Source organism: Pogoniulus pusillus, chromosome 30 (genome assembly GCF_015220805.1).
Source record: "Pogoniulus pusillus isolate bPogPus1 chromosome 30, bPogPus1.pri, whole genome shotgun sequence".
NCBI classification, from domain to species: Eukaryota; Metazoa; Chordata; class Aves; order Piciformes; family Lybiidae; genus Pogoniulus; species Pogoniulus pusillus.
Window position 1 is genome coordinate 10249163 of NC_087293.1, and position 23884 is coordinate 10273046.

Genomic DNA, 23884 nt, shown 5'->3' on the forward strand with positions numbered 1-23884 from the left:
GCTGTGACGGAAGAAATAAGGATCAGCAAAGGTGTACAGAAAGATCAATCTCTGAGGGCTGGAGCTTTATTTACCTTATTACCGATTTATAACTGGCATTGCTGCCTTGATGGTGTAACTAGATATGGGAAGATGGGTGTCCTACATGTTGCAGATCTTCCTTCTGCCCACAACATGGGCAAATAAAGTGCCAAGATCCTAAAAGAAAGCAAAATGTTTAAAGGAGAAGTAGTGCCACTGTTTAGTGTGCCACATATGAAAAATGAAGCAGTTTTTACCTGTCTGCACCAGGTGCTTTAGCATTGTCTAGGCAGCCTGACTTTTCTTCCTTTCCTTTGGCAGGATGATGATGTATTTCTCTGGCAAAAAAGAAGGTATGGCAGAGAAACTCCTGTCCCAATGGAGGAAGGCAGCCTCTTGGATGCAGACATGCTTATGTCTGAGTTCACTGACACACTGTTCTCCACGCTGTCTTCACATCAGCTGGTTTCCTGGCCAAATTCCAGAGACATAGGTATCTGTTGTCTGTTACCTATGTTGCAGTGGGAACCTCTAGAAGTCTAGTTTGTTGCTTTGTTGATCTCCTAGTTTTGTCTTAGGTATTTATCTTGCTTTGCTGACACAGCTAAAAATAGGTCAGAGAATGCAGCTGTGTTATGCTTTGTAAGTCGTGGAATCTCAATTATTCATCCACATTTAATTTCTAACTTAGCTTCTTAGGGGCCAATTTGGGAGCAGTACCTAATGTTGCTCTGAATAAGTCTGTAATGAGCAGTGTTTACATTTTTCGGAGTGAAGGCGTTGTTGTTTATCTCAAAGCATATATGTCTGTGTGTATTTTTAGCAGAGGGCTTATTTATTTTTCTTTGGATATGTCCCTTAGAAGAAGTGCAAGTCAAATCTCCTGTCAAAGCAATCCCAAGAGCTATACCTTCTGTTGAACTCTTTCTAACTGAAGGCTCTGTCTGAAGGGACAGGAGATATCCACTCTTCATTGTCTTTGCTGCGTAGATGTCTAAGCTGTCTGAGCAGCTCCAAAGCAGCTGTGTTTTATGCAAAGTGTATTTGAGGCAAAATAAAATTGATGATTGTTTATTTGAAAATCCTCTGCTATGAGCTGTGGTGGTTTAGGCTGTGTTTCCCAGTAAGTTTTATTATGCATCAGTGGCAAGATGGGAGATTTGGGAGCAGAAGGCATCCAAGCTTGGCAGTCCCCAGGTGTTACCGCTTCCCTTTTACTTGTCAAAGCATTCATTCACCAATGGATTTGATTTCAGAACTGTGCTGTAGTTATGAGGAGGTGCAGATACTTAGTCCATTTCAGCAGCAGTTTTCCTGTGAACACCCTGGCCAAGCCTGGCTGTGGAGCGTGTGCTGGTGTTCTAGCCAAATGCTATATTCCTGCTGCTGTTACTGTGCGAGTGATGTGAAGCTAATCTAATGTCTCTTGAATTTTACAGCACACTTAGGAAATGCTGACATGATTCAACCAGGGCTTATTCCTCTCCAGCCAAATTTTGATTTTATGGATACTTTTGAGCCTTTTCAGGGTAAGAGTCATATATATATATATATGTGCATATATATACAGTCAATTAATTTCTCTAAAGTAATAGTGGTTCATAAACTAGTTTTTAACAGAAGACTAAATGTTGCAGATCTCTACTCTGGTTAGAAGGAAGGAGAGTTGAGTGAAAGTGAAGAACTCTTGATAGATGTTTTCTTTGTTCATTATTTCAAGTAGATACCTGTGTGGGTAAACTACCTTGTTACTTTGACCTCAGCCCTTTGCATACCTGAGCCTGAGAATCATTTTAGGATTGTTTATTCTGGTGTTTGAACTCTGTTGTTAATTTGCCTTTCAAAAGAATGGCATTTGGACCTTAAATAGGTCAGTAATTAAAGATAGAAAATAATTTAACACCACTTAGTGATAAAGTGATTTAACACTTTGCCTTGAAACATTTTTCTGGCACTCTCAAGAATTGCATATGACATTAAACTACTGCTGACAACTTCAGTGGTTATAGATCTTCATGGAAGCCAAAAGTCTTCTGTGCCTGCATGCAGTGTGTGTCAGATAACTGAATTTTGTGGGGCTGCACTGAGATCAGCTCTTGCCTACAGCAGACTGATTCTTGTATTATCCACAGCTTGTGTGAAAGTGGAAGACATGAGTGCTCCGAAGAACTCATTTCCCCTGGAATAGAATTCATTGCTGTCAGTAGCAGTTTTTTGAAGCAAAAATCTCATAGTTTCATTATTTGCTAGATAATATTGCTGTGGATTTTGTTACCTAGCAATGAAGTGCCTTGAGTATGAAAAGTAGAAAATTAATAGTGGCTTTTCATATTTCAGATTTATTCACGCCCAGTCGTTCCAGTAGTTACTTCCCTTCTGTATCCGCTGTCAGCTCAGCTACAACAGAGAGCAGCAGCCATTCTTCCCAGGTAAGAGAGGTTCTTAGTGATTAAAATGGCCTCATCTCAGACATGTATGTGTTATGAAGACTCAAAGATGAGCCATGTCCTTCACAGAAGGCGTTCAGGGATCACATCTGAATCGGTTATATCTTTCTTTTCTGTCAGTCTCCTGTTCTGTCATCAGGTTCGTTGCCCAACACACTTCCAGCAGGGAACATCAGTGACGGACTGATTACTTCCTCAGTACCTGCTCCTGTCATTCCTGATGTTGGCACCGACCAGTGTTCCAGCATTAGAAGTGAGGGATCCTTCATCCATCCCAACTCCTCTCTCAGCGGGCCACAAACTTTTATGCCAGTGTTTCAGACACCCTTGCCACTGCTTCAACCTGCGACGCAACAGCACCAGTCCCCGTTGCCTGCAGTGCCTCTGAATTCCAGCTTAAGCTCTCCACCAGCTGCATTTGCTGCCCCAGAAGCCCAGAAGTTTGGTCTCTGTGAATCTACAGTTATCACCCACACAGCTTCAGCTACGTTGACCCACAATGCCCCTGCCACCACCTTCAGCCAGAGCCAGAACCTTGTTCTGGCAACGCAGCAGCCAGGTGCGGGAGTGCCTTGTAACCTGACTTTCCAGACTACTGTCCTGCAGGGGCAGCCCCGGCCCCAGCTGCAGTCCCAACTGACTTTTGCACTCCCTAAAGCTGTTCCTCTGGCCAGTGCTGGGACAAAGCCCAAACAGTCACAAAAAATAGTGCCTGCTCCGAAGCTTGAAACAGTGTCCTTATTGTTAAAGAATGCCTTCATCACCCCAGGTGAGAAGCACTGGTGAGGTGATGTTTTTCTTTTCTGAGTGGGACTAGCGGGAGGGATAGATCTTCTTGGTTTGTATAATAAGTAAAAATACAGCTTCCTGGGGGTGTCCAAGGAAGCCTTGAATCCACTGTTGTGTGGGTACGCTGTTCAATGGGATGCTCTGAACTGCTGTGAGGATTGGAAGCAGTTTGGTTGTGAGTGTGAAATGCTGACCTGTGGTATCTCCTTGTGAAGTAAGTGCTGAGCTGTGCAAGCAAATAAGCACATGGGATGGCTAGAGCCCTTGGTTTTGATGCTAAATGCTATTCTGATTTACTCTGGCCTTCAGAGCATTCAGCCACAGAGTAGGAGATGGTGGAGAGATAGCATGGGAAGGGGAATGGCAGATCTGTCCCTGTCATTGACTCATCCAGTTGCCCAGCACAAGTTGCTGTGCCTGTTCATGCATCATCACGCACTGTAACACCAGAGCACGTGTGTACATCCTCTGGTAATACTTTGGGTGTATTCTGATGATCATCTTAGGTGTCCTTGAAGCTTTGAGACTCAGTGCAGCATTGGCTATGGAGCAGTTGTTGAAGCAGACTACAGCAAGGTGCTTCTCCTCTACCATCAGTGCTCTCTACCAGGATCTGTGTGATAAGAATCAGTCCTTTCACTGGGAGAGGACTGAGAGTAGGCAGGAGGAGATGGAAATCTTTGTTTCAAGCAATGTACAGACTCTTCAACTGCTTTCAGGAGCATGTGGTTTTCAGTTGGGAGCATAAGTGCTGGCTGATAAGCTGGGACCTCCACACTAGGTGTGTCATTTTGGAGCCTCTGGCACTGCACAAGGCTAAAAATAGCAAATGCGAGCAGAGGGTTTTGCGTGTAGTGATTCTTGTGGGAAAGCTCAAGGCTAGAGCAAGACAGGCAGTGCACTTTTTCTTGAGGTTATTGCTCACTGGTTTTAGACTTGTGCTGGCTGGGGGCCAAGTGACTTCAGCCACCTAAAATGTGCAACAGTAATCCAAGAAAAGCCCTGCCTGGAGGAGTATTGTTAAACAAGCTGTAGGAAGGAGTAGGTGTGTCTGTGAGGTCTGGGCACTGTGGTTACCTACCAAAGGAAAAAAAAAGACTGCTTAGGAGCAGAATGGACCCACAGATCTAATTCTGGCATGTCACTGGGAACAAGCTGACCTATCATTAATAGCACTAGGGTGTTAATGGCAGTGTTTGTCTATAGTATATTACAAAGCAAGAGCCCATGTACTTTCAGCAGCTGAGACATGCATTCATCACCTAGTACAGCATTGTAGGCAACTCTCATTTTCAGAAAGTCTTTGTTCCTAGCTTTCTTAGTGCTTCCTGGGTTGTTTCTCACCCCATACATCATTCGCACAGTACTCGATCAGTTCTGGACCAACACAACAAATGGCTTTGCTTTTCATCTGAAGTCATTGCTGTTTTTCATTCCTGTCAGCAGCACATGTTCAGGGATCACAGTGCTTCAAGAACTACTGAGACACCAAGCTCAGAGGGCAAATTCAAGGTTTTACGTAAAGGCTGGAGCTTTATTTTTGGCAATGGAATAAACAACAGTACTTGTAACTAAGGCATTTATGCCTGTCCTTTGGGTTTGGGACAACCAAATCGTCTTGTGACTGAAACAAATTGTCTTATCACTAGCATAAGAAAGTGATGTGTAACATTTACTGCCTAGTAATACAGGGACTCAAATCTGAACAGCTTGTCTCCTCAGGTGCAAGACTTCACATGGGAAAGAAATCTGCTATCATCACTTCATGAGAAATGTTCTGATTTTGAGGGGGAACTCTGCAGAACATGCCTGTGTAGGATAGAAAAGTGAGAAATCTCCAAAGGCATCCAAGTCTGTGCTGGTTGTTACAGTGCCCAGATGTGGAAGTCACCAGTGACATGTTGGTGTGGCAGCATTAATGCACTGGTAACAGCAGGCTCTTCAGCTCGACAGAGATATCCTAAGTCCAGCTGAATGTTAGTGAACAGTGGAAGGGTTGTGGTTCCAGCTTTATAAGTTGGAATGTTCAGAGAATAAACTCCCTGTGTGAGAGTGACAGTGCTCTCTGCCAGATAGACCCACACAAGGGCTGCCACAAGCCTGGGGCAATCTACAGGCTTTCTAATAAAGGCTGTACAGAAACTTCAGCTGATTCAAAACACAGTTATTAGTCACAGTAGGGGAGAGGGCATTGGATATGCTGTGTTTCTCTTTGTTTTGCTGTGTGTGTGCCCTTCACTGTCTTGATGTTAAGTTGCAAAGGCTTAGGTTAGCAGCAGTGACCTCTTGTGACGCTTTTCATACATCATGGGCTTATTAGTACTGTTAAGAAATAAATCAGTTACTTTAAATTGTAAACAGAATGAATCACTCTGAGTCAATCATTTAGCATTAGGATGTAGAGGTTACAGGATAGTGATGATACCGGATTTGGTATGCTGTTTGTTTGGCTTTACTTACTTAGCATGAGTAGCTGGATTTGGTGAAGCCTTAGGCCACAAGCTGTGAACTTTTACCTAGATATGCTGAACTTTTAGCTAGTTAAGCAAAAACAGGCCTTCTAGAGCCAGCATGAACCAGAGAATAAGGAGGGTACAACTGTCAGCAGAAGCTGCAACTCAACAAGATAAGAACAGTTAATGGCCTACCTGGAGACAGAGAGAGAATCCAATAAAGTGTTGGGAGATCCCAGACCAGAAATCACCATTGGACCCAATGGTGTGTGAGGGGCAGGTGCATAGATTGTAAATGTGTAATTGCCCAGAGATTTCTTTGTTTGGGGTCCCTCTTTGGAGGCACCCAGCTTGAGCTGCAGCTGCTGCTCTACCACTCCAACTGCTTTTTGTTTGACTGGACTCTGCCACCTCAGACTCTGCTGTGGGAAACCAAGGATCTGTACTGTGAGGATAACACCATGCAAATGAGCATATGAGTGTGTCAGCGAGTCAGTTCAAGTGTCTTTCAGTTCACTGGAACCAGCCTCTGTGGAGGACTTAGGTCCTAGCAGTAGAGCAGTGTGAAAGTGACTTCCTGAGTCTACACTGGACACCTGGACATTGTGAATTACCTTAACAGTGCAAAGGAGAACTGAAGCAATGCAGGCTAGAATGAAACAGAGTAAGGTTGGTTTCAGTTTCTCAAAAAGCAAACAGAACTGTATCTCTCTCTCATTTTTTTTTCCCATAGGTAACCCTTAGGATGGTCAATCTTGTACTCTCTAAAATCTGGGCAAGGACAGCATCAGCATTAATGCCATTATCAGTAACTGTGCATCTGCACTGGCTATATAGGACCATAACAGATTGATGTTAGACTAGAATACTCTAGTGGTCAAGGCAATGATCTTGAGTGAGGATGCTGATTCCTGCCATGGGGACAAACTTCTGTCCAGACTTTCTTTGAGAATTTTTTGTAACTTTCTCTGTAGAAACAGTTGCTGCTGTTCACAGTTATCTCTAGCTGTCTAATACTACAGAGCTCTGTGATGGTTTGGGGGTTACCCCACCCCTCCACACTTTTGAATTTGCCCCAGCTAACTCAGACGGACCCTGGGAATATAGATGAAGCATTTATTTACAGCTAGCAGAATTTACAAGCAGCTATTTACAATATATACAGTTATATACAATTATATACAGAAAAATACAAAGGATAAACAATACAAAAGCACAACTCCCCTCCTAGAAACCTGAGTCCCCAGGAGGGGCTCTCAAACCACCCCAACACCTCCCCCCGGCCCTCTCAACCTTACCCCAGTTCTCAGGAAGAAAAGAGGTGCAGCCAAGAGGTTAAGGAGCAGGGTTAGTAGGAGCAGGGTTAATGAGATGTGACCAGGTCTAAGGCAAAAGCAAGAGTGAGAGACAAAAATGGAGAATGTTTTCTTCTTCTTCCCAGAGTTCTCAGCGTAACTGTGAGAGAAGTTGACATCAATTGTTTTTCATTTCACTGCCCGTTATCAAGTTCTGTTACCAAAACATTCTAGCTTGCTTCAAACTAGCACAAGCTCCTAGTTCTTTAGCCTGTTTTCTGGAATTTTGGTGCTGTTTCCCAGTGTTTGGTTGTCTTGTGCTTGTGTGTCATGTAAAGTGGCCACAAAATCAGATAGTGCAAGAACCTTCATTTGTTTTCTGTCACTAACCCTTTCTGGGTCAGCAAAACCAAGAAGTGTGGATGTGAGAAGAGCAGTGAAGATGACCCTCCTGTGAAACTGACAGAGTGAAGATACTGCACTTCTCTGATTTGCTGGGTACCTCTATAAATTCACTTTGAAACAATGACAGTGATGCTCAAAGCCTCAGAAATAATTGATGTGTCAGAGTCCTTGTACTGGGTTCATGGGACCAAGATTGAAAACTGGTGGCCTTTGTACTACAATGAAATAGTACCAAGTTGGTGCCTGTTAATCCATTCCCCTGTGCAATGACAAATTATGACAAGTTCTTTCATTTTTCTTTTTTAACCTGTCTCATTAACTATTCTAACTTGTGTTCTTCAGCTGCCTTTCAGGGACAGTCCAGAGCTGTGATTGTAACTCCAGCACCTTTAAAAAGAGAGGGGATTTTGACGCCAACCACGTCTCAGTCTAATGTTGCAATTGCACCAGCTGGAATTGTCAGAGTAAGGAGAAGAAAAAAATAATTTGTTATTTAGGCCTGTTACTTGCAAGTAGTTAGAGCCATAGTGCTCAAGAGGGCAACTAGCCCACTAAGTATAGCCTGTTACCTGGCATAGGCATTTGTACATTTAGCACCACGTTTGCATGCTTTAAGTTGAGCTACTTTATGGGCCTGGAAGCACTGTTTAGTCTTCATGCACTCTTGTCTCATGTGACAGTTAAGATTATAAAGAGGTGTGTATACACAGCACTGTGAATGGGGATTGTTTGTGCTTGTTAGTAATCCTGCAGCAGCTAGAAGGAGCCTAGGATGTCATCTTTCCTTTTACATACTGGAAAGCATACCTTGAGTATAAAAGTGGGTTTCCCAATATGCTGTATGCAGGAAGATGGAAATAGTTTTTAGTATATTATGCTATTGATGTGTTGTAATACTGCCTTAATTTATGAAAGGATCATGCTCTCCTGCCAGAGGCCTGACTTCAGTGCCTGCCAGTTCCTTATATATTAGCCCTTGTTTCATGTCATCAGATTGTTAATCATGTATTTGCTCCTTTTAGTGAAAGGCAAGATAACAAATCTCTCTCTCTCTCTCTTTGTCTCTCTCCCCATTTCTCCTTTCTCTCATCTCTTTTCTTCCTCTGCCCCCATCCCCTCTTACTGTTCTCTTTTTTCTTCTCTGTTTCCCTCTGTGCTACTTCTGTGCTGTTCCCAGGCTCCCGGGATGACGGAGTTCCGTAGTAACATTCTGGTTGGTCCAGCACAGCGAGCACCAAGTAGTCAACAAACCCAGTCCACAGTCTCACATCTCTTCTCTCCTAGTGTAGTCCAGGATGTGTTGGTGAAAGGAGAGAAAATCTCTTCCCACAGTAGCAGTTCACAAGTTCCCTCACCTACACCTAGTAAGTTAGAAAGCTGTATGCGTTCTCTCCTGCACATGTTGAGTGTGTTTCCACTGCTTAGGCAGGGTGTAAATGAGCCTTGAGGATCCATGGAAAATTTTTGAAGGAAGAGCTTTTTAGGGCCTTCTACCCTACAGCTTTGGTTGCATCCAAGTTGTTTGCCATCTTTATCTTGAACTGCTATTCATCATTCCCACAGAACTGCCACTTTGTGCTTCCTCTAAGTGGCTCCTTTCTACAAGGATGTCACCAAGAAATTCAACCTGTGCAGGGAGTGCTGGGTAGGGCTGTTGTTTAGCATTGAAACTCTAATGTTGATTTGGAGGTTCTCAGACACAGTCTTTGTTCACAGTAGGTAAGTGTGAAGACTCCTTTTGAATGCATGTTGATAGTGGTACCTGGGCTGGTTTTAGCGCCCTGCTGTTGGTTTTGCTGGTAAATGTCTTGTAAGTGCTACCATCATGTCCCAGGCCTTTTGGTCCTCAAGTGAAGATGTCTAGCAGGATGATGGGATGGCAGTCCAGTGGGTCTTTGCTGAAGTGTGTGTGAAAGGAGTGTTACATGTCGTTATTTGGGATGTACTAGCTTTGTGCCATGAAATGCTAAAGCTTCTCCAGCAATCCTGGCACTTCCTAGCATGTTGTTGCTGCATCGATGAATGCAATTTGGTTAACTGTATTTAATCTCAATTCTGAAGATAGATTTCTCATCAGTTAGATTTGCTACAGAGTTGTTTGTTAATGTGACTTGTCTTTTTTTTCCTTCACGAAGGCCGAGACTGTCAGAATTCAGGCCAAGCTTCCCCCTGCACCTCTGAGCAGACCCCCAGTCCACAGTCTCCCCAGAACAGCTGCTCTGGAAAACTTACCACTGACCCTAATATGGCTGCAATTAAGGTTTGTGTCCTTTCTTTTAAGGTGCTTTTCTTTACCTTTCTAGCTACTTTTCTGCCATGGTGTCTGAGCATGGACTAGAAAGTTAAGCTATGTTTCAGGAATGGTGGAGTATTTGTACCTTATGTTTAGCTTTCACTGCATCTGTGCTGCTCTGTTCAAGTTAAAATGTTAGACTTTAATCATCTACTCTGCTCCATAGGGATGCATCGTCAGAGGGGCCAGGCTAAACTGTACCTCTGCAGGTCCTTATAGTCATATGACAGCAGTTCCTGCTGTCACTCACAGGAGTGTTGTGACAGGTCTCGGTTTACTTGGTCAGAGGTTTCAGGCTTAGTTTTCTAAACCATGGCTTTTGCCATTGTTCTGCTGAGACTCTTCAGTCTGCAATGCTCTGGCCATCGCTCAAACTGGAGTTCTTGACCTGCTGAGTTAGTTACATGTCTCCAGTAATGCTATGCTGCTCCACAGAGAAGCAGCTCTACAGACTACAAGTTACACCTGTAAAATACTTCAAGAATTCTTGGGGTAAGAACTCTGTGGTTTAGAGGTAGCACCTGCAAGCTGGCTGGTCCTCATACCCCAGGATCTTGTCAGAACACTTTCTGTGCGGGTATGAGAAACTTACCCACCAAAACTCTCCGGTGCAGAGCAATCAGCTGCAACCCTGTCATTCATTGTTATGAGTGTTACTGAACCATTTTGCAAGTGCCAACGCTATTTTGGCTTCTCAGTCTTTATGTACCCTATAGTGATCTTAGTTTGATTAATCCCAGGGCAGAAAGGTAAATTTAAACACTTGCAGCCTGTGATTGCACTTGGTTCTAGTTATGATGCAGAAGAGAATCAGAACTGCCCTTTTCTGAACATGCTGCAAGTTACTAATGAAAGTTTTCAGTATAAACGCTCACAATTGGTAGTTGCAGCCTGCTCTTGCTACTAAAGAGCAGAGGAACAGAGCAAATTACTAGAACTGGCCGGTGATGGGAAAGTGGCCACTAGATGGAGGAGTGTTCCTAAAACTGAGGGCACTGCAACGAGGTAGGCTTTATAGCCGTTTGAACTCACCTCTTTGACAGGAGTTGCTTTCGATTAGTGCTGTTAGTAACTCTTTTGTGAGACAAGAAAACCAGTGATGTTTGCCTTGCATTGTTAGTTAGACGAAGGAGTTATGTATAGCTGGGTAACAGATTTTCAGTTTGGAGAAGCATGGGAATCTCAATTCTGCTCTTGAACCTGCATTTTCTGTATTTTGGGGCAGTGTTTTCACTGCTTTATTACATTGATTTCCTCCATCATAAGATGGGCTGGTGCTGAGCTGCTGCCAGAAAGTCTAAGCTCTGCCAGGATACATTCTCAGTGTGCAGACTCCTTATTTTCTTCCAAGAATTTTGGTGGAATCAACTTGTAAGTTTGTAATACTACTAATGAAAACCAGAATTTCTGAGAAAGCCTTTATCATCAGGGTAGGCCAGAGCTGTGGATTCTTTTTTCATTTTCTTTATTTTTGCCAGACTGCCTGTTACATCAGTAGTCACCATGGGTGTATTAGGAATAAATTGTATGGATTGTTTTGCACTTAAAAGCTTCAGCAAGACTCTGACTACTTATATGCCTCAACAAATGGAATTTGACTTCAGAAAAGGAAATTGTATTGCAGTCTTAAAGAGAAAGTTTTAGTTTAGAAGGAAAGCCTGCAAGGTTTGGAATCAGATTTCATGTGCTGGCCACTGCTTTTGGTAAATTGAATCAATGTAAATTTATACTCTTGTGGCTTCAAGAAGACTGGGAATTCAACAAAACTGCACTGAATTTGAATAGCTGGAACATTCATAGCAGTAAGGTCGTAAAGTAGTACAGCATAGACTGAGCTACTTTTCTTTATGCAGAACCGAAGAATGAAGCATATTTCAGAACAGAAAAGAAGGTTTAATATCAAGATTGGTTTCAGTACTCTGAACAGCTTGGTGACAACCAACTCCAAGTCGGTAAGTAACTTGGCAGTGCTGGCAGTTTAATGTGGCATGTAAGAAAGAGCCATTCTGAAAAGTCATGCTAATAAATTTAATCTCTTCACTGTTGATGAAGAATGCCAGTCAGTCAGTGAACATACTTGAATTTAGGGACTTGGGAAGGGCAATAAACCCATGGCTTACAGGTAAAAGATTGTGTGAAAATACTTTCATCTTTTAGACATTATTCTTCTGATGCATCTTCAAATGCTGAACAGGTCTTGTTGGGTGAGATGCTGCAGCTTTAAAGACAACAGGAAAAGAGGGGAAATTGACCTTGGCAATGCTTGCCCTTGAGACTACAGTAATGAATGCTTTTGTCATGTTTGCAGCAGAAGATGACTTTACATTTAATATCACCTTCCTTCTGAAATAGTGGCTGTTTATACCCATTCTGGATGGAGTCTGATCCCCATAGCTTGACTTAAAAAAACATGTTCTAGCCAGTATTGTAAGCTTATTCTTCCTGAACTATGAGCCAGCCAGAATCCAGGTAGATGCTGTTGACAGCAGTGTGGAGCCTGTTTAATATACTTTGATCTCAGCTAATGTTACCCACTTACGAGCACAGCTTGTTAACTTAGACTTCATGCTGTGCTAACCACAGGTCAGAGCATGGCAGAGCAGCCTTCTGTGCCTGCAAATACTGTTGAAACGTGTCAGTGAGCCAAAGGAAGAATTAAAGTCCAGTGAAATTTCTAAAACTTCCTCCACTGACAAGATTTTTATCTGCTAGGAGGAGTCAGTACCCTGGTCGCTTCAGATGATGTGGAGAAGCCCTCTGGGTCTCTTTACATCTAGTATCACCCAGCTGCCTTTAAGGATTTGACTCCGTACCCACAGCTTTGAAAATATTCTCAGGGTTTGTTTTTTGTTTTGAGGTTTTTTCCCCCCTGTCACTTTTGTGCATAGGCTTACAGGGAAAATTGCCAACTGACTCGTTATTATTACATTGCTTTGTCCAAATTCAGAGCATATTCTGTCTGCAGTAGTTAGCTTAGTTCGCTAAACTGAAATCAGAATAACTGAAACACAGACTTAGCTACACAATAAACTTCTGAATGTCCTCTAATTACTGGTACTGAAACATGGAAAGTACAAAAGTTTGTTGTGCAGCATCTTGATTTTTTTTTTTTTTATGGTTTTATGTGTTTAGGTCATAAATTGTCAGAATTCCATTTCCTGATTTGAGTAGCCTGTTTGAAAGGTAATCAGTTGTGGAAACTCAGTTTGAGTAAAAGGTCTGATTATTTTATTTTTTAATTACAGATTTTTAAGCCATTTCTCAAAACTGAAGAAAGAATATTTAAAAAACAATATTTCTGTTTCCTTTGATGATAGCTAGAGTGTGTTAGCTTTTGTCTAACAACTCCAAGTTTCCCAAACTAATCTATATTGTCAACTTCAAACAAGGCTTGAAACAGCACTATAAATCTATCAGCAGATGTAGCACATCCTTCAGTACCTAGGTAAAAATCAGAAATATTTTTAAGAGGATAGGTAGTGAAATGTTTGACATTATTAAAATCTCTCTTTCAGCAAAGTTGCAAAAAATGTCATTTGTGGAAGAAAACAACCACTGCAACCACATTTCTCTGTCTAATGTGCAACCAGGAATCAGAGAAATGAAGAGTTTAGTGTTACCTCAAGCGTTTCTCTCTGCCTTTTTGTGAAGGAGTCCTCAGCCAAGGTGCTGAGGTGCTTTTTTGGGTGTTAAAGCAGGTTAGGGGCAAACTCTTCATCTGTCTAGCTTTGTTCCAGAAAGTGAGCTGTATGTTTGTGTTTGGTCTAGATCAGCCATGCAATCACGCTCCAGAAAACAGTAGAATATATCGCTAAGCTACAGCAGGAAAGAATACAGATGCAAGAGGAAACCAGGCGCCTTCGGGAAGAAATCGAGGAGCTAAACGCTGCCATCATGTGAGATTTGGGGAGCTTTCTGGAATGAGGCAGAGCAGCTTCGAGTGTTGCTTTGGCTAACAGGGAATGTTTGCCTCAGATGGGTGTTGGACCAGTAGAGTTGCTACCAACTTTCAAACAAAAATGGATAGCTGCTGTGGGCTGGGCTTTGGCAGCAAACCCTGAGGATTCTCAGTGAGCTCCAATCATGAGCACACAACAGTGGCAGCATCAGAAAAGTTGCATCAGATCAAGGAGAGTAATTCTGGGAAGCCAGTGATGGTTTTTTAACGCCGTGCTCGCTGAGTGATTAAGTACTTACTCTCCATGATGGCTTTGCTGCAGTTTTCTTTCCAAATGCAGTCAGTTTTCTGAGTGCATAAGAGACAGGACTTGGAATCACAGAGCTTGCCACTGACTGAATATAACTGCTGTCACTTCACCTTCCTGGTGCCTTAGTTTCCTCTGTGGTTTTACAGTAGTTATGCACTATTGCAAAGCACATTGAGACCCCCAGTGGGTTTTCTTCCATCTACCGAAGCGTTAGGCTTAGGCATTATGTCATACTTATCAGCAAATCAAAATCCTTTTATTCATATTTAAAAGCATGATGGCACCTGCTTGCTTTTATTTTAAACGGATCTGTTTCTTAAGAATGTCTGTAACATTTTCTTCTGTAACGTTGCTCAGGGGTAACTGTAATTTTTTCCTCAACTCCTAATGTGCCTTTTCCTGAAGAAAAATTCTCTGTTCTGTTTTGCACTTTACACAGTTCTGTTGCTTGTAAGGAGTGTGTAGCAGCTTGAGTAGTTTTGCTGTGTGAATGCAGACAAAATTGATGGGAAAACAGTATATACATTCCTGGCTGTAACAGTGCCATTCTGGGGGGATCGTGTACTGGGAATAGAGAGGATACATACTCTCTTTCTCTTGCTGTAATTTAGTCTGGAAGAGAAATGTGTCCTTTCTGGTGAGGATTCTGATGTCAGAACATCTTTTCAGTTCTTGTCAGCAGCAGCTCCCTGATACTGGAGTTCCTGTGACGCGGCAGAGATTTGACCACATGAGGAGGATGTTTGATGAGTATGTGAGAAGCAGGACCCTGCAGAACTGGAAGTTCTGGATTGTATCCTTTTATATCAACCTGCTGAACCTGAAGTTTGGTACTAAGATATTTAGAGCCAACAGCTCTGGATTCTGGTGTCGTGACTCTGAGACAAGTTACTTGAATAACAGATGTCCTCTGTTTTCATTCACATCTATATGTGGATATGACTCCTTGCCTTACAGGCTGCTGTGAGGCAGAACTTGTTGACCTTAAAGTAGGAGAAGCAGCTTGGAAGTAAAATACCATACAAAGGCAAAGTTTTCTTGGTGGGCTGTTAGACAATAGTTAATGGACTGCCTGTGCAACTGCAACTCTTGTAGTCTTTTGGAAAAAAGAAGAGAGACTAGCAAAGATTTTTCAGAAGGGGAGGGAAGTACTACAGGCAATCACTGAAGCTGTTGCAAAGGCAGTGTTAAAAACTTGCACATTTTTCTCTTTTTCCCTTTTTTCTTCTTTGTTTTTTACCTTTCTGTCTGTCTTTTGTTACAGCAGAGGATCAACTTAGTTTCTCTTGGCTTCTGCAGCACTAGCAGCTCTGCTTGTAAGTGAATGATTAATGCAAGAGGTAGAAAGGCAGAGACTGAATGGAACAGAGTTAACTGCATTTGTGCTTTGCTGTGTAGAGCAGTTATTCCAGCAGCTGGATTGAATCCTTAACACATGCTGACATATTGCAGAATGTCTTGCAGTAAAAGCTGACAAGGTCCAGGGGTGAGTGATAATAAAAATACAAAAATCTCCTCCTCACAAAATGACTGTAGGAGAGAGGAGGGCAGTTTCATTACAAATATGAAAAAAACACAGTTTCTGTTGCATATAGGAGGGAAATGAGTAATCTGATCTTGGGCTACTGGAGATAACCCCAAAATAGAATACTCTTGAATATTAGAATATTGAGAGGAGAATACCCACTTTGTTCCTCCAGTCACTCTGTAGAACTCTGTAAGAACAAGCAAACTCTCTCAAGTATTCCAGGCAATTGTTTGACCTCTCTTGATTGTCAGCCACAGTGAGAAAGACAAGGGGTGCATGACAATGCTGAGATTGCTTTGGGTCATATTCTCACATGCTGCTGACTATAATGAGAAAAATCCCTTTTGAAGTAACATTGTAAAACCACAGATTCTGAGCCTTCATATGAATTTTAACATCAAACCAGCTTCTGAAATAAATGTATCTGTTGGCTGGAATTTACTTGATGAATTATATGGCTGGTTTGAGTTTGAATATGGTCACCATTGCAGGAAAGCTCATCTGAAAGGCTGGAAGCCTGCTGCCAACTGAGGCTTATGATGGTGCTCTGTATGCTTTAGTATATAACTGGCTAAGAATCCTGTCTGATCCTTTTCTGCCAGGAAAGTTGTTGCCAACTCCAAGCCCATCCTTACAAGCTGTGATGGTAGAGAGCCAAAAGAAAAGCCTGACAGTCAGCTTGCCACTGTTCTGGTCCATGTAGCTGCAGATAAGTAAATCTTTGCCACACAGTTGGTCATCTCTAAGAACATTTACACACTTGGTGATCTTTGTTTAGCTGCAGTAGCAGAGATCTTGAGTGTTTTCTGGAAAAGCTGCTGAAAAATTGCCCAAATACTTACACTATTGGCCTGTGCTGAGCTACAAAGTTTCAGGTAACCCTTCTTGAACACACCTGTGGTGTGCTGTGGTAAGTGGTGTGGTTACACTATAGTTTCTAGTTCTTTTTGCTGTGAAGGGATGAATGTTGCATGAAAAAGATGGCAATGAACAAATGGGACAAATGGCAGCACGTGGAAGTATCAGATACTTGCAATTGGTATGTACGAGATCGGATGAGTTGTACAGGAATTCTGCAAAAAAATAATGAGCTTCACTAGGAACTGAGGTTCAGTTTTTCCTTTATTTAGTGTTACAGGTTAAAAAAAATAATTTTGTGATGTTGCAGTCTCTCCAGTTGAAGCCCATTTAAAAATCCATTGTTTTCTCTGCAGGCTGAGCTGTAGTAGCCTTTCCTGTGGAGTGTTTTGAATTTCTCCTTTGTTGTCTCCCTTAACATTTGATGATTTGCAGTTCAGCATTATTATTAAGCCATTGTTTGAGTCCTTCAATGGGATGGTTTCCACCACAAGCTTTAAGGATCTGAATCAAACTGTAATGGCCTGGTTGGATCAGCACTGCCCTCTTCCTGTTCTGAGGCCAAGTAAGTGAAGTTCTATCTAGAGTTTACTCCAGATCATATGAAATTTGACCATAAATAATACCTACTAATTCTTGAAAGTCAGTGGATGACAAAGAAAGCACATGATGCTGAATAAGCCTTTAAAGTTCCTTATTATTATCTCAGTGGAAAAATAAGAACCTCTTGTGACTGTGAGGATACTTGGTTGCATGCTTGAAACTGAACAGAATGAAAACAAACAATAAGTTGCCAAGTCTAGATACCAGAATTTAAAGTCTCAAGTTGCATGTAAATTTGAGATACTCTGCTCTAGTGGGAGTAAATTTGGCAGTGGGATTTATCTGGTTATGAAGGAAGAGTTCTGGGAGTTATATTCCACTTTGGAATGACCTTCTGCTTGGGCAGGACTGCTTGAGCCTTACCCCTTGCAATTCAGCAAGTGTTTACATTTACAGTTAGTATTGCCAAGTCTCTCTTATGGAAGAAATGACTGTGTTTCTCTGAAGTCCTGGATCCTCATTCCTTGTTTCCTGGGCACAGTTCTTGCACATCTCTTGCTTCTTGCTTGGAGGTGTGCATCTTTTACAGAAATACTTCTCTAATTCTGCCATCTGCCTTAGAGTACCTGCACTGTGTCCTGTGTGGATCTATTTGCTATCAGACTGATGACTTTTCTTGACCCTTTTGTGTTTGTGGGTGTTTGTTTTTTTCACAGTGGTGCTGAACACCCTCCGGCATCTAAGTACAACCACCTCAGTTCTGTCAGATCCATCGCGCCTGCCAGAGCAAGCTACTGAGGCAGTCATCAAGATGAATAAATCAGCTGGCGAAACCTAACAACCAAAGACACTGAGTTGCTTGTACAAGGGATGGAGAACCTGCCAGCCTGGCAGCCTGGCGAGTCTCCTTTCAGTTGGTGCACTTTAGAAAGAGTTCTCTCCATCGCCCGAGACGTTGTTCAGGGCTTCTGGCTCTGCCTTCAGAACACAGAGGTGTGATGCAACGTTGTCATAATGTTTTGATTCCTCTTCAGTGCTGTGCTGTACTCCATTAAGTGAGAAAACACCAAGCTCAGGTAAATTTTAGCAGGTTTGAGTCCTGCGGGCAGCAATATATCTCCATCAATGCAGCATGTGTCTGTATGCAACAAACTTATTTCTATGAAACAGCTTCAAGTACTGAGTTCTCTGAAGTGTAAATCTTGTACACCAAGGAATGTATTTCAAGGAGATATATACTTTGGATTTTGTGAAACAAAATGTGCTTTTTATTTTAGTTTCTGGTATTCAGTTCCATTTGTTCTACTTGAATAGTGAAAACTGTTAAACAGGATCATATAAAAACCAAAGGAGAAGAAAAGTCCATCAGTGATGTCACCTCATGACAAAAAAATACTAGAATTAAAATCTCAGGCTCTGTTTTGTGTATTTTTATTTTAGGGAGTGTATCATTGCAATATGATCAGTTTCAAGACATGCTGTATTTTCTAGCAAGTAAAGGAGCTGATTATCTTCTTGATAGAGGCATTACAGGTGAGCAGCAGGCCATGCAGTCAGTGCCAGAAAGCAGTTTTAGATTGCAGAGACTCTGAACTGTTTTCTTGCACTCTGCAGAGCTCAGCTGCCTTCCTCATAAAGTGTATGCATATAAAACACACCTACAGAGAAATGGAGTAGTGCTTCAGAGACAAGAACTGAGTTTGTAATGGGTAAAAAAATGGCTTTTTTGTTATCTCAGAAACTCTATCAAACCATGTGGACATTTACTTCACCTTTTTTTCTGGTTCTTTTTGCCTTCTGTCTGAAAAACCTGAAGCACTTAGAGCTCATCTTAGTCTCTGTGGAGGCTTAGGTTCAATTCTAACTATGAAACATTGAAAAATGTGTTTAAAATCCAAAATACTACAGAACATTTCTCTAACAGTCTCAGCAAGTTTCTGTGCTCTGTTACAACAGTAATAACCTGTCCATCCTGAGACAGCACTGGGATATTCGTTCCAGCTGATTGTTCATTCTCTGGAATGATCCGATGACCCCTTGAATTCCACATTCTAACTGGTTCCGATTCTCAAGAGCTATGCAAACTGTGGGTATTGTTTCCCTGGTACCCGCCCCCGAGTAGTTGTCTTCTAGGGTCAAAAGCAGACTTCCTGGAAATAATCAGCAGGCTGTCACAGTGGTAAAAAGAGGAGCAGTTGAAATATTTGGGCATTGCACACGCTGAAATGCGGTCAGTAGGTTCTCGGTCAGGGAATGAAGTTTTTCTCAGCGTTGTCTCAAATATTCTCCACTTAGTGGGCCAAAGTTTAAAAAGAAACAATAGCCTTGGGGAGCAGGGCTAAGCACGAGGAGAGCTTTTCTTTCTTCTTTGTCCTGAGATACCGCAGCTAATGGCTTTCATTGCAGAGTTTGCTTAGGGGTGTGCAGGGCTGTAACAAGAAGAAAGCATGAAGGTTAGCCCCAGGGCCCTAACCCTGAGCAGAGGCATCTTGAGTTTAGAGGTCTGAACGGGGCTGCCGTGAAGAAAAAGAATCATAGAATGGTAGGTAGGCGTTGGGAGGGACCTCCAGAGACTGAGTGCAACCTCCCTTTCAAAGCAGGATCACCTGGGGCACGTCAGGAAGGAACACCTTCTGACAGGTTTTAAAAGTCTCTAGGGAAGGAGATACCACAAAGTCTCTGGGCAGCCTGTTCAGGGCTCCAGCACCCTCACACTAAAGAAGTTTCTCCTCATGTTCAGGTGAAACTTCCTGGGTTCCTGTTCGTATCCGTTGCCCCTTGTCTATCACAGGGCGCCACTGAAAAGAGACTGGACCCTTTTTCTTGGCAGTCACCCTTCAAATATTCATAAACATTAGTAAGATCCCTTCTCAGTCTTCTCTTCTGCAAACTAAACAGCCCCAGGTCTCTCAGCCTTTCCTCATGAGACACATATTCCAGGTCCTTAACCATCCTCATAGCCCTCAAGAGAAAACAAAATGACATTAGTTAAGTACCCACAGACCTTTCTGTAGCTGTGCAGGCAAATGAGGAGATGTTCTTTTTGTTTTCTTTTTTACAGTTGATCTGATTTATCATTTGAAGTTTATGGCACATGTGAAAACCTGTGTCTGTCTGACAGAACCACCAAAAATCCAGGCTAAGGAATAGTTTGTGGAAATAGTGTATAAAAGGTTGTCATAGTAAGTAAATAGTGAGTAGATATTCTGGGGCAATCGGTATCTAAGTCTTTCATACATGGTGTTCTGATCAGTTAAGCAATATTTTTGGGATTCATCTCTGCATAACAAGCATTGAAGAAGTGCAAATTCTTTTTGAAATCAGTGCTGTAAATCCTCCCATTTTTACCATTGGCTGTGAATTTGATTCCAGTAAAACCATTTAATCTTGTGATTAGCTGGAAAGTGTCCCTCAAGTTCTCCCTTACTTGGTCATGTCACCATATCTGCACAAGTACAGGCATGTTAAAAGCAGGTATCCAGTTTTCTAGAGAGAAACCAGTAGGCAAATTGTCCAGGAACAGCCCAACTTGTGTTTTTTTGCTGTACTTTTCAGCTGAACAAAAACACCTCCTCTGCAGTGCGGTCTCCTGCTTGTCAGGCAATGACTGTACTCAGTTTTTACCATCACCACTCTCAATGACACTAAGAGTTTTGTCTCAGCAAGCAAAGTGCACTACAGGCATACTGCAAAGCTTGGGGAAGTCCGATGAGCATAAATCCTCCCATCTCTGATCTCACTGAATGGACTGGAAGCTGAAAGGGACCTTAAAGGATTTAAAGGGGTAGTGTGAGTGAACTGCTAAAAATTTTGTCCATTAGCAGTTTTTATGTGGCTGGAAACCCCACCATGCACATTGCACTGTCAGCTGGTTGCAGTTGGAGGGAAAGTGCTTATTTTAATAACTTGTGATGGAGAAAGAAGCTCATGGCACTATTAAAAGACTGCAAATTTTAATATAGAAAAAGGAAAAAAGAAGATTGCTTACTTAGGCAAGCGTGTAGGAGGGAGGGAAGGAAAAGTGAAAAGATGCTTTCCACGTAGTCCATTTAGCAGAAAATTATGTGGCTGCTCTTTGGAGCAGTGATTCAGTGTATTTGTCTGATTGCAAATCAGAATTCTTTTCTTTTATCAGTCAGCCTTGTGAGGGTTGTGATTTCACTTCATTTGGAACCACAGGAGGAAAAAGCTGATTTATGTCTCACATCTGCAGAGTAAAACTGCTGAGGAGTGGTATGAAGAGAGTATGACCACGTATGTATGAATTCCTGCATAGTTTTCCATTTTGGTTTATATTTGAACTCCTTAGTCTGTCTTTCTTGCCCATTGAGGAGTCTAAATACTTTATTGCTTTAAAAATAGTTTTAGTAACATTTTCTACCCTGCTTTAAGTGATCTGATTTCCTCAATGTCACCAAAGTATATTCATGCAAGCAAAGCACACAGTGCCTATAATCTACATAGAACTACAGATGATGCACATCTGTCTTCAGTGAATTGGTGCTAAACTTTTAAAGAATCCCCATGTAAGTGAGTACAAGTCATGCTTCATCAAATACAATGTATTTCACTTGAAGGAATGGCTAGACAAAATGACCTGTGATAAGCACAAAGCCAGACTGAGAGGGTCTTAGTGGTTCCTTCTGACTTTGAATTCTATTAGTCAGTGTATTTTAGATGGCCCCCACTCCAAAGTCCAGTTCTGGAGAATTTGTTCTGTTTTGTGGTGTAGTTATTAGGCATATATGATGCTCCCCATAAGCAGAAGGGGCAAGTGGTGGCAGTCCAGGACCAAACTAGAATTGAAGGTATTCATGAGTGATCAGAACAGAGACAAGTCCATGTGTCATCTTAGCAGTCTGATCTTTGCACAAAACCAAAGGATTATTGATTAATACCATTTGACCTGATTGTTTGACAGGTTCTTCCATACTTTTCTGGACCCCTTTGGAGGGCTTCCTTGAAGGGAGCTTCCTTTCAGTGTTTCCATCTGTGCCTTAGACCTTGGCGTCCTGTATGCATTTGATTTACCTTAAGTCATGTGTTCTTCCCCTAATTCAATTAACTGATAAAGTTGAGGCTTCCCTGGGTTTTAGGAGAATGTTCTCTAGGTGATGTTACTTTGTCCCCTTGAAACTGAGATTGTCAAAAATCCTCTGTGTGTGGAAAAAACTGCATCCTTCCTGCTGACTTCACTATCCTACACTCCTGTGTGCACAGGCACATACACACACATGTGCATGCTGTCATACCAGAAGCTTGGCAGAAACCCAGTAAACATGCAGATGCTTAAGGCTCTACCTCTAGAATGGATTGAAAAGACAAAGGGCTGGCAAACTGCATCAAAAAGGAACATCCTTTTGTATTCTCTTGGGAATGTATGTGTAGTAGAGGAGACAGAGGCAGGTAAATTTAGTTTTGTTTGCTTTTAAAGCACAAAACTCTTGAGCACTTTGAGAGCAGGAGAGGGAAGCTCTATACAAAGATGTTCAGCAAGATAATGCTTTTGGAGCACAAATCATTTGAAAGCTGTTTCACTTTCTGTTCCATGCCTTGATGTTGCCAGCTAGAAGATACTGCTGAAAATAAAATGGGTTGTTACCTACTTAAACCTTTTCCTTCTCTTTTTTGGTTCTTTTCCATCTTTATTGCATGGAAAAATACACCCAGAATAAAAAGGCTGATGATACCTGGTTGAGATGCTTTAGGGACTCTGTCAGATCCATCTTTGAGGGCTATGGACAACTGCTGGTGACTTTTAGGAGGGTTTTTTATTAGGTGAGACAACAGGAGTCTTTCTGTTACTCTTCAATTCATACATTTGAGTTTCAGAGGAGTTGATTTGTTTTGATGATTGGGTTTGTTTTGTTTTGTTTTTTTCTTTTATAGGGCTCCAATATTGTTTCCACAACACTATTTAAGCACTATTTAAGGTCTCAGATTTCCTTTTGTTTCATTCTTCGTTGGATTTCTTGCTCATTCACTGTGTGGGGCAGAAGTGGTATTACTGAACTGTACTGAATTGTGGCTTGATCTGATAAATTTGATTGGTTACAAAGAAACACATCTTAGGTATATAATAGATTAACTTTCTAGCCATTATCTGGACTGGTTTTATAACTGAACTTTTCCAACATAAGGTTTTGAATCAAAACACACCAATGTTAGGAGCAAGCCTTTTAAGTAACAATACAATGAATAAATTGCTCTCTTTCTTCTTCTGACTTTGTATTTAAATGTGTTTTAAGTGAATGGAGTTCATACTTGTTAGAAAAAAGGGAAAAAAAAAGGCTTGGAGGTATGAGGACTTCAGGTTGTGCTCTTGCTTTGCCTAGGTTTCCTGTTCTGTTGCATGACACAACTTCTGTTGTGCTGTTGATATGTAGCACTTTCCAGTAGGTCTGTTCAATTGTGCAATGCATTTTTTTTATATTTACAACCAAAACAATAAAGGTTATTTTTTGGAAGAAACTGGTTGTAATGCCTTTATTTTCTAACTGGGTGTGGGGAAAGTGGAATTGTTCCTTTTTAAAACTCCATCAGGTGACAAGGACTCATTTCCATCTTAGCAGTGCTGAAGTTGCCCCTTTGGGGTCTGTGTGTTTGGCATATATCATCAGCTGAGCTTCTGAACATTCCTGATCATTTGATTCCTTTGAGAAATCTGTTGCCCTTGGGCCCTTCTTATTTAAAAGAATCAATTCTGATGAGCTTACTTGGAACTTAGAAGTGATTTCTTTTGCTTTGTGCATTGACCACCAGACTGTATTTGTTCTCTGCTGGACTGTTGCCTCTCTCACCAGAGTTGTTAGCCAGATGAGCAAAAACTGAAAATTAGCCTCTGTAGTCAGCTCTGTTCCTCATTGGTATATTGGATTTTCTTGCCTGGAGGACACAGCATTGGGTGACTTGAGGCTTGAGTGGAAATGAAAGGTAATAGAGAAGTGAAAAGAAGGATTTTGTTTTAAAGTCAATGTGCAGGAAATGATACTGGTTAATCTCATGCTTGTGACTGCTGGCTTTGACTTGATAGAGAACTTGTAA

General features: G+C 41.8%; 1 protein-coding gene across 2 annotated transcripts in view; it reads left to right on the top strand.

The window, feature by feature from the left end:
• The window catches only part of MLXIP (MLX interacting protein), a 55599-nt gene extending 32288 nt beyond the window's left edge, over positions 1-23311 (top strand). The window contains exons 6-17 of one of the 2 annotated variants that reach the window (XM_064168275.1): positions 343-514; positions 1461-1550; positions 2359-2450; positions 2589-3237; positions 7753-7874; positions 8588-8774; positions 9546-9670; positions 11557-11655; positions 13472-13599; positions 14581-14704; positions 16733-16862; positions 17557-23311. In XM_064168275.1, coding sequence (XP_064024345.1) covers positions 343-514; positions 1461-1550; positions 2359-2450; positions 2589-3237; positions 7753-7874; positions 8588-8774; positions 9546-9670; positions 11557-11655; positions 13472-13599; positions 14581-14704; positions 16733-16862; positions 17557-17678 — 2040 coding nt within the window. In that variant the 3' untranslated portion in view covers positions 17679-23311. Of the gene's footprint in view, positions 1-342; positions 515-1460; positions 1551-2358; positions 2451-2588; positions 3238-7752; positions 7875-8587; positions 8775-9545; positions 9671-11556; positions 11656-13471; positions 13600-14580; positions 14705-16732; positions 16863-17556 lie in introns of those variants that run through there. The other variant, XM_064168276.1, reaches the window with a different exon arrangement.
• The last annotated feature ends 573 nt before the right edge of the window (positions 23312-23884 follow it).